At 41.3% G+C, this 17,240-nt stretch overlaps 2 protein-coding genes and 1 pseudogene across 2 annotated transcripts in view; all 3 read right to left on the reverse strand.

Annotated features, from left to right (window-relative positions):
• Window positions 1-4,917, reverse strand: part of LOC484969 (zinc finger protein 177) — a 32,236-nt gene extending 27,319 nt beyond the window's left edge. The window contains exons 1-4 of the mRNA XM_038567381.1: window positions 4,864-4,917; window positions 4,314-4,402; window positions 3,338-3,504; window positions 2,147-2,229 (exon numbers count right to left, since the gene is read on the reverse strand). The gene's annotated coding sequence lies outside the window, so the exon portion shown is untranslated. The remainder of the gene's footprint in view (window positions 1-2,146; window positions 2,230-3,337; window positions 3,505-4,313; window positions 4,403-4,863) is intronic.
• LOC111091381 lies at window positions 276-1,270 on the reverse strand (annotated as a pseudogene).
• On the reverse strand, window positions 1,125-5,001 carry LOC106560126 (zinc finger protein 559). The gene is given in 6 exon segments (XM_038567382.1): window positions 1,125-1,614; window positions 1,616-1,639; window positions 2,147-2,229; window positions 3,338-3,464; window positions 4,314-4,402; window positions 4,864-5,001. Coding segments are annotated over 6 exon segments (438 nt in total). The 5' UTR covers window positions 4,892-5,001; the 3' UTR covers window positions 1,125-1,527.
• Window positions 5,002-17,240: the final 12,239 nt, after the last annotated feature.

Here is a 17,240-nt window from a genome sequence, read left to right on the forward strand (position 1 = left end):
CTAAAAGGTTTTCCCACATCCCTCATCTCTATGTGGCTTCTCTCTATTGAGTTTTTAAGATTTTATTTATTTGAGAGAGAGAGAGAGAGTGTGTGTGTGTGTGTGTGTGTGCACACAAGCACAGGGAGAAACAGGAGAGAGAAAAGCAGGCTCTCTCCTAAGCAGGGAGCCTGATGCAGGGATTGATCCCAGGACGCTGGGATCACGATTTGGGGGGATGGCAGATGTTTAACCCACTGAGCCACCCAGGCGGTCCCTCTCCCCCACTTCTTTTTTTTTTTATGTTTTTATTACATTTTTCTTTCCTGTGAACTGTGAATTCTTAAATGTTGAATAAGGTATGTGGACGGTAAAGGCGTTCCCACAGTCCTTACATTCAAAAGGTCATCTACCAGTGTGAGTTCTCATGTGTACTATAAGGCCTGATGAAACAGTGAAGGCTCTCCCACACTTTTTACATTGATATGACTTCTTTCCAGTAGGTGTTCTTTTATGTTGACTAAAGTGTGTGGAATATCTAAATGATTTCCTATATTCCTTACACTCAAAAGATCTTTCTACACTCAGTTCTACTCAATATTGAGTAAGAAATGAGGATCAAATAAAGGCTTTCCCACACTGATTATAATTATAGGGTTTTACTCAAGGTGGGTTTGCATGTGACTTTTAAAGCAAGATGAGTTACTAGAGGATTTCCCATATTCCTTATATTGTTAAGGTTACTTGCCAGTGTGAGTTCTTATATGTATAGTAAGGTGTGAGGAACTATATAGTGAGGCGTTTCCACATTCCTTACATTTATAAGGCTTCTCTCCAGTGTGAGTTCTTCTGTGTTTTCTAAGACTTGAATAATCATAAATAAATAAATAAATAAATAAATAAATAAATAAATAAATAAATAAAAGACTTGAATAATCATTGAAGATTTTCTGACATTTACTGCACTCAGAGGGTTTTTCTCCAGTGTGAACTCACATGTGAATATTGAGTTTTGGGAAGCAAGTAAACTCTTTACTACGCTCCTTGCAAACAATGTTTCTCTATGAAATTGTATACATTTAGCAAGATTTGGGGAATAAGGAAAAGCTTTCTCAAATTTCTTACATTCCACAGGCATCAGTTCACTTTGAGTTCTTTTTTTTTTTCCACTTTGAGTTCTTAAATGTTGAATTAAGACATGAAGATCAAATAAAGGTATTCCCACATCTAAAGAATGTGTAGGATTTTTTCTGTTAACTTGCATACGTACAAAAAAGCCTGCAGAATGAGAAAAGGCTTTCCTACATTCCTCAAAGGCATACAGCCTCTATGAATTCTATGAATTCATAGAATTCTATGAATTCTTACATTACGGTGTGAGGATGAAGGAATGCTTTTCCCATAGTCAGTTTCTTCTAAGTTTTCTTGTGAACCAGATGTGGATTTTGGCTGAAGATGGTTTCACACTGATTACACTTATAAGGCTTCTATTATGGGTTTTGTTGTGTACATTAAGAGCAGAGTTGTGAAGGCTTTTACACCCTGCACTCACAAATTTTCTAATGTGAGTAATCTGTAAATCTTAAAGCAGGAATGTTCACTGAAGGCCTTTTCCCAATGGTTAAAATTAAACAATTTCCTCTCCAATATGGCTTCTTTCCTGTTGATGAAGAAATTAGTGATGACTTATAAAAGTTTTCCAGCTTTATTATATTCAGAGATCCTCCCCTCTATCTTGAATTGTTATACTATACATGAAACACACCAGTATGACTGAAGTTTTTTCTTCCATTTTCACTGCATGCAGTGCAGGGTTCCAGACCTGAGTGCTTTCAAACAGAATAAAATGACCATTCTGCTCAAAAGTTCTCTAGTAGTCTTTACTTTCGCCGGGATTCTTAGAGAGCTTAGCTGATAACTGACTGAGATGAAATTATCCAAAATTTTATCTGAATTATATATATGGAAATACTAAGTGAATACTGTGGAATATACCTTAGGGAGTATTTAAAGTGTTTGTCAAATTCATAATGCTCAGACTCTATGAGAAACAGTTTAACACTAGCCCCAAATGTCTGTTATGGTTATCATGCTGTTTTTCTATTTTATGGAATTTCCAATCTTCCATTGATGTGGAAGGCAAAGTATTACACACTGTGAATCTTACCATTTCTACCACACTGGGTGTTTTCCCCTGCAAAATATTCTGCTGAGGTGCTGACCATTTGGAATTAAGACAAATCTCCCAATCTGAAATAAGATTAAAAAAAACATTAAGGTCTTGGAAAAATAAATGATGGAAGGAAAGTGTTAAAAATAAAGACTGATGTGTACTTACTTTCAAAGTCTGACTTAAAACAGATTACAAAATAAAAAGAAATGAATATACAGAGACTGAGAAATCTGACTATATTAAGAAATTGGCAATGATAAAGTCCTGATCAAATTGGTAGGTGTTTTAAGAAATGACTCTATAAATATTGAGACTGATCGTGAACAAAAAGCAGCAGAACCAGGAAAGCAAGCTGAAAGGAAATGGATAAAGAGCTAAACGCAAAATTTAAAGAAGAAATAGATCTTACTGTCAGGCCAAAAGGAAATTTCAGAAAAGTAGGTAAGAAGTTAAAGAGAAGTCTGAAGTACCCAAGGAACCATAGAAACCAAAGGTACTAGCATTCTCAGGAAAAATTCACCTTCAAAAGCTTCTTATTTCACATTTCCAAATAGACTGCAACTCTTATGGATTCCTGCTGTGTGTTTTTGTTTGTTTGTCTTTTAATAACCTCTCCTCTCTCCCTTACTTTGCAGAACTCTTCCTACCATCCTCCACTCTCCTTTTTGTTCCACCTGAAAGATCAGACCTGGTCTGCACACCTGGTGCTTGGCTAGCAGAGAAAGAAGGTTGATACAAGAACACTAAAGGGATGACAAATAATTCCATAAATCAGGACCAAGATTCTGCCCTTCAGGAATACCAAATACTGTCAGTTATAACTTGAGAAACAATAAAATGTTTGTGACAACTTTATCAAACCAATAAACTTCCAAATGAAACTAAAATGCAAACATATACTCTCTCATTGTTCATCAAAAGGGATTCCCATCTTTCCCCCTGAAACCCAGGCTCAAATTCGTAATTTAAAACATTTTTGAAGTCCTAAGTCTTTCATTCCATAGAGAAAATAAAAACATCTTCATTTTCAAGAGGAAGCCACTTCAATGTAAGATCTACAAAAACAAAAACAATGTCTCTCTTATCTTTCACTGCTGCATTGCCATTAGTCAGAAGAGTCTAGAACACAGTCACTTAAAGATTTGTTGCAGAAAAAGCTAAATGAAGACATGGTACCGGCCTTACCTATTGAAGCTAGATTCTTGTAGTTCTCCAGCACCACATCTCTGTATGGCCTTCTCTGAATTTGATCCGGCAAAGTCCACTCTTCCTGGGTGAATTCCACAGCCACATCGTCAAAGGTCACTGGGTCCTAAATCACCACAAACATCCCAGCATCAGGCAGTCACCATCTAAATCCATGTTCAATGAAGAAAATGGGAGACCTAAAGCTTAGACAGCATTCCATGTTCTCCTATCATCTCTCCCAGGGCTTGGTAGTCCTCATGCCCATTCTCCTATCTGGACATATTCACTGGTGACATCATCCAGTCATATAGCTTTAAGAGTACCTCTTTCACCCAATTGAATGTATCTCATCACAACTATATTATACCCTTTTCTAGTCTTATTCTCCTCTATTGACAGGGCTTACCATAGTCTGAACACATTATAGACACAATAAATGGTGGTGAATGATTACTCCAGTGATAGCACAAATTCTTAGAAACATATGTCCACTCTGTCACAGTGTATTATAGCACAATGAGAGCACACAATCAGCATAGATGTGAGCTGGACTGAATTAGTAAATACTGGGATAATAATATCATTTCCCTATGTCATTTGTCAACCTCATTAAAAAATCCTAAAACATAAGGAGATTTAACTGGCTACTCAAGTCCTTAAGCAGGCCTTATATATATCTAAAGGAATTCCATTCCACTAGAAGAAAACATATCTACTTAATAGGAAGAAATACGTGCTTTAAAAAAAAATATTTTATTTATTTGAGAGTGAACAAGTGAGAGAGCATAAGCTGGCTGGTTAGGGGTGGGGTAGAGGGAGACGCAGACTCTCTGCTGGACTGGGAGCTTGATGTGGGACTCAATCCCAGGACCCTGGAATCAGGAGCTGAGATGAAGGCAGAAACTTAACTGGCTGAGTTAGCCAGGCACTCCAGAAGCATGTACTTTTATAAAAGAATAAAGTTCCTACTTACCTGAGAATAATTTATAAGACACTTGGTCACTATCCTTTCCCCTTCTGACTTTTCCTCATGAAGACAGAAAAAATCTTGAGAAAGATGACCTTGGGGAGAAGAAAAAAAACCTGAGAACCCAGGTCGTGCAGTTTCCACTCAGGCTAGAAGCTACTCCACACTAATTCTGAATTGACACACATGCTGTTGCCATAAAATACCCAAGCAAACTGCCTTATTTGAAATCAGAAGAAGGGTTTAGAGCTTTGGGAGGAAAAGTTTAATAATCCCATTTTTCAGAAAAAGAAACTTGGTAGTCTAGGGAGGTAAAGTTGTTGTTTTCTTTGGCCAAAAATAATGAATCTCATCATGTGATCAAGCAGACCGTCTCCCACAAAAATGCCCATCCTCAATTCTCCTTCCCAAATTCCAGGATGTAGAAATCAGAATGTTCTTATCTCTTTAGGCCCCCTCCTAGACAGCATAGAAACTGTTTAGACCCTGACCACAAGACAGGCTGTTCACAGGCCAGGTAAAGCAATCTCTGACAGGAGCATCAACAAGGGCTTACCACAAGAGAAAAGATCAATGGCTGGCATCCCGTGGGTATGACAGCAGAATCTGCCTGAACTTTTCTTTTTTCCAAAGTCCTTCAAGACAGTGTCTGAACTTCGTGGATAGGTCAATCTCAATTCCTCTTAAGTAGCAGTGGAATCTTACCACATACTATCAGCCTTTAAGCAACAGGCATTACTCAGCTGTCATGAAGCATCATTCATTAGCTCTCTGTAGAAGATGAAGTTATATTAGTGAAAGCCATTAAAAATTGTAGAGTAGTATACCACATGAATATAAATAACAATCATCATTTACTGAATGCCTACTAGGTACCAGAAGCAATAGTAACTCATATGATTATCAACATAATTATTATTACTGTCATTCTTCAGTTAAGGCACTTTACACTAGACAAAAATAGTCACTGACCCAAGATCATCAATTAGGAAGAGCCAGAGTCTGGATACAGGTTACTCTATCTCAAAAGCTTGAATTCCTAAAGTTATTGTTATTCTCTAACACACCTGGACAATGATCATAAAGTTATGTGCAAAAATGATTAACTCAGCAGGTGTGGGTTGCTCAAGTCCTGCACTTCCCTGAGAAAGGCCTGTCTGAGACCTACTCTTGCCAGGACATCTGCAAGATGACCCAAAACCATGGAATACCCGGCCTGATAATGTTTTTGTACACCTGAAGCCTTGGACCACACAGTAACAGTTTGACCGGATAGTTTAGGCTAACAATGTGATTTATGGTGAACATCTGTTTTTATACACCTGAGACTTTGGGCAATGTTCTAACAGTTGGAACTCAGGTTGGATCGTGTCTAAGTCAGCCATGCAGGTGGTGCATGCCTATGCGACTGACCCACAATAAAAACTTGGACACCAAAGCTCAGGGACTACAGACTGAATGTCTGTACCTCCCTGCCTCTTTGCATATTGAAATCTAATCCCCAATGTGATGGTGTCTGGAGATGGGGCCTTTTAATTATGGGATTAGTGCTTTTATAAGAGACCCCTTCTGCCGTGTGAGAAGACTGCCTTCCATTAACAAGTAGGTCCTCGCCTGACACCAGATCTGCAGGCATTTTGATCTTGATTCTGCCAGCCTCCAGAACTATGAGAAATTTCTGTTGTTTATAAGCCCCCCAATCTGTAGTATTTTTGTTACAGCAATCCAGCTGAATAGCTAATATGTCAGGTGACTTTCCTTGGTTGGCAATATTTCATATGGGATGTTACACATTATTACTAGAAATATTAAGCAATGCCCATTTGACTGTACTGGGAAAAGACACCTGGATGCTTGTGCCTAGTTTGTTCTGGAATTAATCCCATGTGTCTTATCCCTTTGCTGATTCTGATATGTATCCTTTGGTTTTAATAAACTATAATGGTGGGTTTAACAGCATGAGTCTTGGGAGTCCCACCGCATTGCTGAGCATGAAGGTGGTCTTGGGATCCCAAGCATAAACGGCTTATTTAATTCAGACATCTCTGAGCTCCTCCAATTAGCAAAACCATATAGACCCAGTTGCCTTCCTCCTAGTCCTTATATCAGCTTATGCCTTCATTCGTTATGCAAATATTTATTAAAGTTCTTCCCTTTGCTACATAATACACTAGCTACTGAGGACAGCACAGTGAACTGACAGAAAATGTCCTATACTTAGATTTTTCACATCCCAAAGAGCTAAACAGATTATAAACAATACATGTCTTCTATTAGTTGGTGATAAGTGTTAGGGAAAAAATATGAACAGATAAGGAACATTATCCTCTGCCTTCAACATATATACACACATACCCAAGGATTTTTCTTAGCAAATGCAGGACTAGCTCTATAAAAGATAAAGACAATAGAAAAACAACAATTTCAGAAGACTCTTGAAAAACTGACATCTGACTAGCCTAAAAAGTAATATTCAACTTTTGTTCCAAAGCAGAATTCCATTATAAACAAAATAAACTCAGAATTCATTTCAAATATTGCTCTACTTCAGTGGCCTATCAGCTTAGAAACATTCATTTAAGAGATCTGACCAATCCCCTAGGTCTTAACCAAAGAGTATAAAATGTTGCGAGCAGGTGGAGTGCTAAACCAGATTTTGCCCAAAATTTATTTTTTTCTTAAAAAAACTAAAAAAAAAAAAAAGACTTTACTTATATATTCGAGAGAGAGAGACAGACAGAGAGAGAGAGAGAGAGAGAGAGGCAGAGGAGATACAGGCAGAGGGAGAAGCAGGCTCCAGGCAGGGAGCCTGATATGGGACCTGATCCCAGGGCTCCAGGATCACACCCTGGGCTGAAGGTGGTGCTAAACCACTCAACCACTCAGGCGTCCCTCTTAGTTCTTTTTTTCATTAAAATTTGCCTTTTTAAAATTCCTTCCTTCCTTCCTTATACTTTCATTTTTATTATTTATGCTTTATGTTCCTTTTATTGGTCCTTTGAAACACTTGGAAATTAGACTTGAGTTCATTTTTCAAACATTGTATTGAATTATACATTCAAACAAGTGTAGAACATCAAGTGTACAGTACATTATCATGAATTTTTCCAGCTCAGAAGCACTCATATGTCTCATCTAAATTACTTCTTTCTCTTATTCAAATGGAGGCACTATTCTGACTTCTAACACTGTAATTTTGTCTGTTTTTGAACATATCAAGTCATGTTATGCATTAATTTGTGTCTAGCATCTTCCATCCAACATCTAGGCCTATCTGTGCCCCTCCTTATAAAATCAGTTTTAGCAAAAATGCTAAGTCAGTTTGCCTAGAACTCTGAATACATGATCACCCTCAATATCTGATCAGATTCCTCATCCTCTACCCATTTCCCAGGTGATGTCTGATCACTCTGAGCTTTTTTTTTTTTTTTTTTTTTAAAGATTTTATTTACTTATTCATGGAAGACACACAGAGAGAGGCAGAGACACAGGCAGAGGGAGAAGAAGGCTCCCTGCAAGGAGCCTGACGCGGGACTCAATCCTGGGTTTCCAGGATCACATCCTGGGCTGAAGGGGCGCTAAACCGCTGAGCCACCCAAGCTGCCCTGATCTGTCTTTAGTAAGAATCTTGTTAGGCTGTTTTAGCCAGAATCCTCCTTACCTCCTCCTTCCTCTTAATAATTTTCTATTCATTAACCCCTACTCTGATCCCTGGCTATAGATTTCTACTTGCCCATGCTGTATTCATTTGGAATTGAGCTCAGTATCTCTCCTACACTATAAAATCCCATCACAGGGATGCCTATACCTATTTCCATGGTCCTGAGAAAAGTTTGCCTTACCATCTTCAACAAATGTCCCTGAATATTTTAACACCTTGCCTAAATCTCCCTTAGCCACAGTACCCAGTGCCCTGAAACATCCCATATTGGACATAGACGCTCTAACATAAGAATGATAATTTAAAATTCAATCTTTAGCACACACAGGTAGGCTTATTAAAATGTAACCCCATAGATTCCCCAGGTAAAATAGTTAATAGGCCCAATTAATTTAAAACATGGCCTTCAAGGATGCAAACTTATTATATAAAATCTAATTAATAAAGGAGTGATTATTTCCAACTGCTTCTCCATTTAACAGCCCAATTTTGCTTCTTCTTAAACCTGGAAAAAACTAAAGGTGTCTTATGGTGTATTAATATAACGGTAACACTGTGGTCCATCTATTAGGGCCCTTGTACTCAACATTCAATATTATTCAAATTACTGGATTCATCTAATCAATAACCAGTAAATATTTTGCTCTTACAGATTGGGCTAACATATTCTGTTCAGTGTTCTTTTTTTTTTTTTAACTTATTTATTCATGGGAGACATAGAGAGAGGCAGAGACATAGGCAAAGGGAGAAGCAGGCTCCCTGCAGGAAGCCGGATAATGACTGCATCCCAGAACCCTGGGATCATGACCTGAGCCAAAGGCAGATGCTCAACCACTGAGCCACCCAGGCGTCCCCAGTGTCTATTTAAATAGCCTCTCAGCTGCAATTTGTCTTTACTTCTGAAGTGTATCAAACTGATAACCATGCAGAGAAAAGACTCAAAGTTCATGCACATATTTGGGCATGGTACTCTGAACTTTACATCCTTAATATAAATCTATAAGGACAAAAAGAAATGCAAAGAAACTAAACAGTTTACTGAGTAAGTCTACAGTTGATAGTAATATTGGTATTATAATTTTTATTCATTCATTCATTGAGAGAGAGAGAGAGAGACATAGGCAGAGGAAGAAGCAGGCTCCCTTGATGAGGGACTCGATCCCAGAACCTGAGATCATGCCCTGAGCCAAAGGCTGACACTCAACCAGGTGTCTTGGTATTACAATTTTTAAAACTACTATACACACACTATAGTATAAAATGATACATTAATGCTATTAGGAACCAAGATTTCTTAACAGAAAAGAGACACAAGTATAAAATAAAAGGCAAAAACCCCCATGTAATATTAAATTTTTACTGGGAATAGGAGTATGAACTTAAGATGTAAGGAAATACGTATTTTAGACATCCATTGAAAGGCCTTTAAAAATTAAAAAAAAAAAAGGGGGGGGGGATCCCTGGGTGGCGCAGCGGTTTGGTGCCTGCCTTTGGCCCAGGGCGCGATCCTGGAGACCTGGGATCAAATCCCACGTCGGGCTCCCGGTGCATGGAGCCTGCTTCTCCCTCTGCCTGTGTCTCTGCCTCTCTCTCTCTCTCCCCCTGTGTGACTATCATAAATAAATAAAAATTAAAAAAAAAAAAAAAAGGCCTAGACATGATTATACCCGAGTAGCACCGAGCCCATTTATCACAGATTTTGGTATCTAAAAGAAAATAGGCTTTTTGGAGAAATCACTGATGACAAGTCTGTAACAAGAAAGTACAAAGTGAACTGGGGATTTATATTACACTTAAAGACTAATAGTTATGTTAAAGGGACATGGGATTTAAGGACTACCCTTGGGCAAATATGGGACAGTTTGAGCATCAAAATAAATGACTGCAATTGATTATAACATAGTGAATTAAAAAAAAGTCCAAGAATACACTGTGATCCTCCAAAAAGAAAAAAGTGTAGAGGACGGGGAGGTGGGAAAAGAAAGCTGCATAGCTAAAGAATGGAAAAAGAATGACAGAATTAGGAAAAACATTATTTTGAAACCTCTCCTCCCACCATGTAAAAAGAGACTGAGGCAAAGACTGACAAGTGATATGAAACCCTCCGATGAAAGATAGGGAACAGACTTCCCTGCTCCCAAGTATCACCCAAGGATAACTGCAACGAAAGTATGAGACTATGAGAGAAGTGCACCTTGACTAAATGCTTCTCATCCCTAATAAACCATGGGACAACTTGAACTCACCTGATTCCCGATGGGGTATGTTACAAAGTACATAGAAACATTCAAGTGGCTAAACTTGCAGTCTTAACCGGGCAGCCACTGGCTGGTTCTCTGGCAGAAATGTGTCTAGTGTGACTGAGGGACTAGATTCTTAACCTTATCTACTTTTAACTAATTAGAATTTAGAAATAAAATTGATTCGGTTATTAAAAAAAGCTTTTCAGTATGTTTGAACAATCTAGGCTTGGAGATCCTTTTCTTTCTTTTCTTTTCTTTTTTTTTAAGATTTTATTTATTTATCCATGACACAGAGAGAGAGAAAGGCAGAGACACAGGCAGAGGGAGAAGCAGGCTCCATGCAGGGAGCTCGATGGGGGGCTTCATCCCGGGTCTCCAGGATCACACCCTGGGTTGAAGGCGAAGCTAAACCGCTATGAGCCACCCAGGGATCCCCCGGAGATCCTTTTCAACAGCAAATCAGTAAGAGCTAAATACAGATCAAGAATTTCCAATGAAAACTTAGCATCCGCACTGAGATCCAGCGTCTACACTGGGTTCCAGCAACTTATTACAAAAGGAAACAAATATAAAATTCCTCATTAATAATTCTCTATTGTTGGGATCCCTGGGTGGCGCAGCGGTTTAGCCCCTGCCTTTGGCCCAGGGCGCGATCCTGGAGACCAAGGATCGAATCCCACGTCGGGCTCCCGGTGCATGGAGCCTGCTTCTCCCTCTGCCTGTGTCTCTGCCTCTCTCTCTCTCTGTGTGACTATCATAAATAAATAAAAATAAAAAAAATAATAATTCTCTATTGTTAATTTCATGAGTAATTTTATTTTGTTACCTAGGTAAGTTGGATTAAATAAAACATACTAAAAATGGGACGCCTGGGGGGCTCAGCGGTTGAGCAGATACCTGCTTTTGGCTCAGGTCCTGGTCCTGGGGTCCTGGGATGGGATCCCCGCATGGAGCCTGCTTCTCCCTCTGCCTATGTCTCTGCCTCTCTCTGTCTCTCCTGAATAAATAATTTAAAAAAAAAAAAAAAAAAAAGGTTCATCGGGGCAGCCCGGGGGGCTCAGCAGTTTAGCGCTGCCTTTGGCCCAGGGTGTGATCCTGGAGACCCAGGATCGAGTCCCACATCGGGCTCCCTGCATGGAGCCTGCTTCTCCCTCTACCTGTGTCTCTGCCTCTCTGTCTCTGTGTCTCTCATGAATAAATAAATAAAATCTTAAAAAAAAATTAAAAAGGTTCATCGTAACAATACATATAAGGAGACAAAATCTTAACAATTAGGGAACAGGGATATGGTTCCACGGATGTTCATTTGATTGCCGCTACAGATTTTAAGGAGGTATTTCCAGACGAATACCCGCAAGAAACACCCACCTGTCCAAACTCCTCCTACTCTGGGTCGATTCCGTTCCAGCTAAGGGCAGCCGGCCCGCCGCGTCCTTCCCCTCAGGGACTCCTACGCTCGAAGCTCCCGGCGTTGACAGGACTCCGCCGCGCTCGGCTTCCTACTCAGGCGAATCCCTGCACTCCTGCATTTATTTATGTCACACACAGGTGCCCCCTAAAGACCCGCCAGGGCCCCCCTCTCCACCGGAGAACTTACCCAACTTCAATAACCGACATTCCCAAGAGCACCGCGTGCCCGCCCCACAAGGGACACAACCGCCAGGCTACCGGGGGCGGGGGACGCTACAGCCCGAGTCACCGCGACCAGAAAGGGCCTGGCCGGCTACGGACGCCGCCCCGAGGGCCCAATCCGCCGGGGCTCTCGAGGAAGGCACCTTTGACCCCGCGCCTCCCTCTTGGGCGCCTTCCTTCCCGCGGCGCCTCTCCGAGGCCGGGCGCTGAGAAGCGAGAACCGCCCCCCCAAACGCGAGAGTGGCGCGCGGCCAAGATGGCCGCCGCCCTGCGCACGCGCCTTTCTGGTCTCCGCGAACGGCGCAAGGGGCGGGGCCTCGGGGGGAGGGGAGGGGCCTCAGGGGAGAGGCGGGGTGCGCGGCCACCTGTTCTGCCAATGGCTGGAGGACTCTGAGTGGGAACCGCTTTACTTTCCTCCCCAGCCCGGTTCTCTTAGACATCTTAGTTGAATAACAGTTGCTTTCAAATCCCGGGATCGAATCCCATATCGGGCTCCCTGCATGGAGCCTGCTTCTCCTTCTGCCTGTGTGTCTGCCCCCCTCTCTCTCTGTGTCTCTCATGAATAAATAAATAAAATCTTAAAAACAACAAATCTTGGTGCAGGCATGAATGCATCATACTCTTCATTGCACGACTGTTGCTGAATGTTTCCCGCGGAGACAATGAATACAGTCGCTGCATAGCTGCAATTGAGCTTTTCCTATAGCAACATAAATCCACTATTCATGATTCTCTCTTTCTTTAAAAAAAGATTTTATTTATTCACGAGAAACACAGAGAGAGGCAGAGATGTAGGCAGAGGGAGAAGCAGGCTCCCGCAGGGAGTCCTACGCCAGACTGGGGACTCAATCCCAGGACCTGTGGTTCACGACCTGAGCCAAAGGCAGGTTTTCTACCACTGAGCCACCCAGGTGCTCCCTCGTGACTCTTTTTTTTTTTTTTTTTTCAACATAGTTCAGCCTCCTGCCTGTGATTCCTCTTAACTGGGAAGGGAGCTGCCGACTGCACTTGAGGTAAGAGGCACCTCAGTCTGGAGTCTCTGATACTACACTGGAGGTAAAGAGGTGACCCTAATTTTAAATAAGATGGCTTGTCTAGATGTGTGGCTGAGTCTACTGTCTTCTTTACTGGGTTAGAAAAGCAACTGTTATGCCTAATGGACCTCTTATTTCTATTATGATTTTGAGTTAAAAGGTCAAGAGTTTGGGACTCCCGAGTGGCTCAGTGGTTGAGCGCCTGCCTTCAGCTCAGGTCATGATCCCCGGGGTCCTGGGACTGAGTCCTCCATCAGGCTCCCTCCCTGCAGGAGCCTGCTTCTCCCTCTGCCTGTCTTTCGCGCTATCTCTGTGTGTCTTTCATGAATAAATAAATAAAATCTTAAAAAAAAAAAGCCCAAGAGCTTGACCATCCCTTTCAGGTAACAAGAAAAACAACAACAACACACACACACACATATTATAATTTGGGAGACCCAGAGTGGAAAAGTTCTCAATATTAGCCATGGCAAAGCTTAAGGGATGTCATCAGTCATGTCATAGAAGGAGACAGATATGACATTACATTGGAAACGGACAGCCTATAATAAGTCTTAGGAATCCTCTAAATTGTCTTTTAGTGCAAAGGGAGAGAATTTTGAATTGCTGTAATTTGCCTTGGCTTGAGGGATTTGCCTCCCAGGGATATGTCATGGACTAGGTAGTGAACCTGCTTATCTAATAGAATTGTAATTTATTCTCTTGTGGGAAGAAAAACTTTACTAAAATGCAGTCAGGAGGCCAGAAGGGACACTCTCACGGGGTACCACTCCTTAGTCACTGTAAGAATGATCAATTATAAATTTCCCTATGGAAGAATCCTCAACAGGAAATTACAGCCCCCAACAGAAGATGCACATTGCATCTCCTACAAGATATAGACTACTTCAGCAACTCAGTCAATGAGAAACTATCATCACCCTGACTTCTTTTTCTCCAAAGGACTCTTGTTCAAACAACCCCTCCCAACTTTCTCCTTCTCTATAAAATAATGTTCTTCTCCTTTGTTTGTTGGACTAGTGTATGGTCTTTGCTGTAGGTTGCTTGCCCCAAATTGCAGTTCTCTGCTATTCCCAAATAAACCTTTGTACACTTTCCCTAGATCCTTCTGTTGCTCCTCCTGGGAGATCAGAAAGTGTGTAGCTTACACACTGGTCAGAGAAAAATGCACCCAATGAGATAATATAGTGAAGGACACAAATGATTTTAAAAACTGCAATAAAATTAAAACTTACCACTTTAGTCATTTTTAAGTGTATAACTAACTCAGTGGCATTCAGTATATTTACAAAGTTTCCCAACTACCCCACTATCAATTACCAAAACTTTTTCATCATCCCAAGCAGAAACTCTAGGGAAACAAATATTTTTATGAGATCTGGTCAATGTTTTGGTCTCCAGGATCTCTTGAAATGGGAAAATGTGAGTTTAATTGCAGTAAAATGAGGATGCTGAATTTGTTATGACACATTAAAACTCTAAGAAGGTCTCAGTCTATAAAATTTCTCTCTGTGCACCAAGGTAACCTCTAAAATGGATGTTCACATTTAGACACTTCAAAGAACCTTCAGGGAGGAGCAGCCTCCCTTGATACTGAACTTGAATTAACAGAACAAAATGAACTTTCTGGATACTAATATGATTCCTTTTGGTCTCATCCTATTATTATTGTTCTATTTTGTATATTTCCCACAGATGATGACAGTGTTCTAAATACTTTAGCATGAGTGGTAATGAACAATTGTGTTACCCTGTGTTACACCTCTCTTGGGAAATGGTCAGAAGACAGCTGCCAACACCTCTTGCTGCACCCAGTTTAATGATTTAATTAGCTTGGCTCTGCATGGGGAGCCTGGCTAAAGTATGTACCCCTCATTACTCTACTGGGAGTCATGGTCCTGGTCATTCTTGTCTGAAGTTCCCTAAAAGAACAGAATCATGGGTCCGTGAATAGCTCAGCTGGTTAAGTGTATGACTCTTGGTTTCAGCTCAGGGCACAATCTCAAGGTTGTGGGATCGAGCCCCATATTGGGCTCTGCACTCAGCATAGAGTCAGCTTCAAATTCTCTCCCTCTCCCTCACTCTCCCTCTGCTCTCTCTCTCTCTAATAAATAAATACAATCTTTAAAAAAAACAATCTATTTTGGCATAAGCCCCTATAGGTACAATTAATTACAGTATCTGTGTTAGCTTCCTATTGCTTCTGTAACAAGTTACCAGAAACTTAGTAGCTTAAGCAAATTTATTATCTAATAGTTGTGAAGGTCAGGCATCTGATGGGTCTCACTGGGTGAAATTCAGGGTGTCCACAGGGCACCACAAGGTGTCCACATTCCTCTGGAGACTGTAGAGGAGAATTCATTTCCTTGCCTTTCCAGCTTCTGGAAGCTGTCTCCATTCCTTGGCTCATGACCATAAATTACTCTTATCACCACTTCCATTCTCAAATCTCTTCTGGCTCTGACCCTACTGCCTCCCTCTTTCACTTATAAAGATCCCTGGCCCATTAGGCCCACCTCCATAATCCCTCCCATCTCAAGAACCTTAATTTAGCCACATCTGCATAGTCCCCTTTGGCACACTAAGTAATACATTCATGGGTTCTGTGGATTAGAACATGGACATCTTTGGTAGGGGCATTATTCTGCCCAGCACAAAAGCATCTAAAAAGAATTTTTAGCTAGATACATGAAAAATTGGGGGCCAGAGTTGTAGAGAAATGACTCAGCTGTGGTGCCATTGAGACTTTGTATCTATCCACATAGACCATGCAGGCAAAAGCTTGACCTGTGGGGAAATCTGAGTTTTGGCAGATTGCCCTGTGATTCTCCCAGAACATGATAGGATGGGAGGCCTGTAAGGAGCTGTTATGGTGTCATCTCCCACTCACCTCTCTTGGGAAATGGTCAGAAGACAGTTTCTCATTGACTCCTAGGTTCTGATGAGGTAAGGGGCTTTTTGCTCTGCCCCATTCAGAACAGAAGTGCAGAGTATAGCCAAAGAGGCACAGCCACAGAGCATAGGTTAAAGTTGATGGTCATTTGTGGGAGGCAGTAGGGGAATCTGCCCAAACCTCTCCCGGGGTATTGCCAAAATGGTGGTATCTATTTCATCTGAAAGGATTAATTCTATTCATTCTATTTTCTGGGTATTGGGAGCAGGCCCAAGTTTGTTCCAGGCCTTTAAGAGAGCACAACATGGTGGCATCTGGGTGGCTTCAGAGGTTAAGCATCTGCCTTTAGATCCCGGGGTCTTGGGATCCAGAGCCCTGCATCAGGCTCCGGGCTCAGCTTGGAGTCTGCTTCTCCCTACCCGCCCAGCCCCGGCTCATGCTCTCTTTCTCTCAAATAAATAAATAAAATCTTTCTTTTTTTTTAAGAGAGAGTACATCACGTGGGCAGTGGGTGAGGATGCCTTTCTCATCTGTGAGACTTTTATTGAATAGAACATATTAGCCAAATTCACAATTTCAGCTCAAACATCATCCAATAAGGCAGTGGTATGTGGTATGGGTGCTGTGGTGAAGGGAATAATCACATTTAACTATAGTCTATGGTCAGCCTTATTTATGCTTAGTGGCTTTAATCACAGGGTGCACCAGGAACTAAAGATGAAATGGCAGGAATCAGTGTTGCTTTTTTCACTAAGTCAGTGCCTTTCCTCAGCCAGTAGATACTGTGGCATATTGACCACCTCCACTAGTAACAGAAGGTTAACTTGTTCTCAGCAACTGGCGCCCACCAATGGCACAAGATTTCAGCTTATTTCACAAGGTCGGCTCAGAAGGTCCCATTCCAATAATGGGAAAAGGGACTGTCTGGAAAGAACAACCAGGACAGTATCATCTTATAGCAAAAGTGGGCCCATTTTATTGGTTAAGCTGGTAATTTCCCTTTTCATTAATCCTCCTCCCAAGGTATTCACTTCCTGGGGTCGGAGAGAGAGACTGCTTTCTTGAGTTAGGCCCTTTATGGTATAGACAATGTATATTTCCTCCTCCAAGAAAGAGTCAGCTCTTCCTTTTTTTGCCTTCCCCCTTTGTCTTTTTGTCTTTTACCACTTTTTGGAAGGTCACTGGCCAAGGGGAGGATAAGACATCTCTGTTGTTACAGTGATGACACAGCCCATTTTTTCCAGAATCCTGCACTCTGTCGTGGCTCATCACCTGCAGGAGTTTGGGCTCTTTCCTCCTCTTGAGGGGGGGCATCCTGGTGAGAAGCTGTGGTAAACAGGACTCCACACCTATCTCATGGTTTAGAACATTCCTTCATTAAAGTAGCCACCTTCTTTGGACTCCTGGGGAGGGCAGGGTTGTAAACTCCTTTGACTTCAGTTACTGTAAGTATTGTTTTAGCTGACTGGG

This window comes from Canis lupus, chromosome 20 (genome assembly GCF_011100685.1).
Source record: "Canis lupus familiaris isolate Mischka breed German Shepherd chromosome 20, alternate assembly UU_Cfam_GSD_1.0, whole genome shotgun sequence".
NCBI lineage: Eukaryota > Metazoa > Chordata > Mammalia > Carnivora > Canidae > Canis > Canis lupus.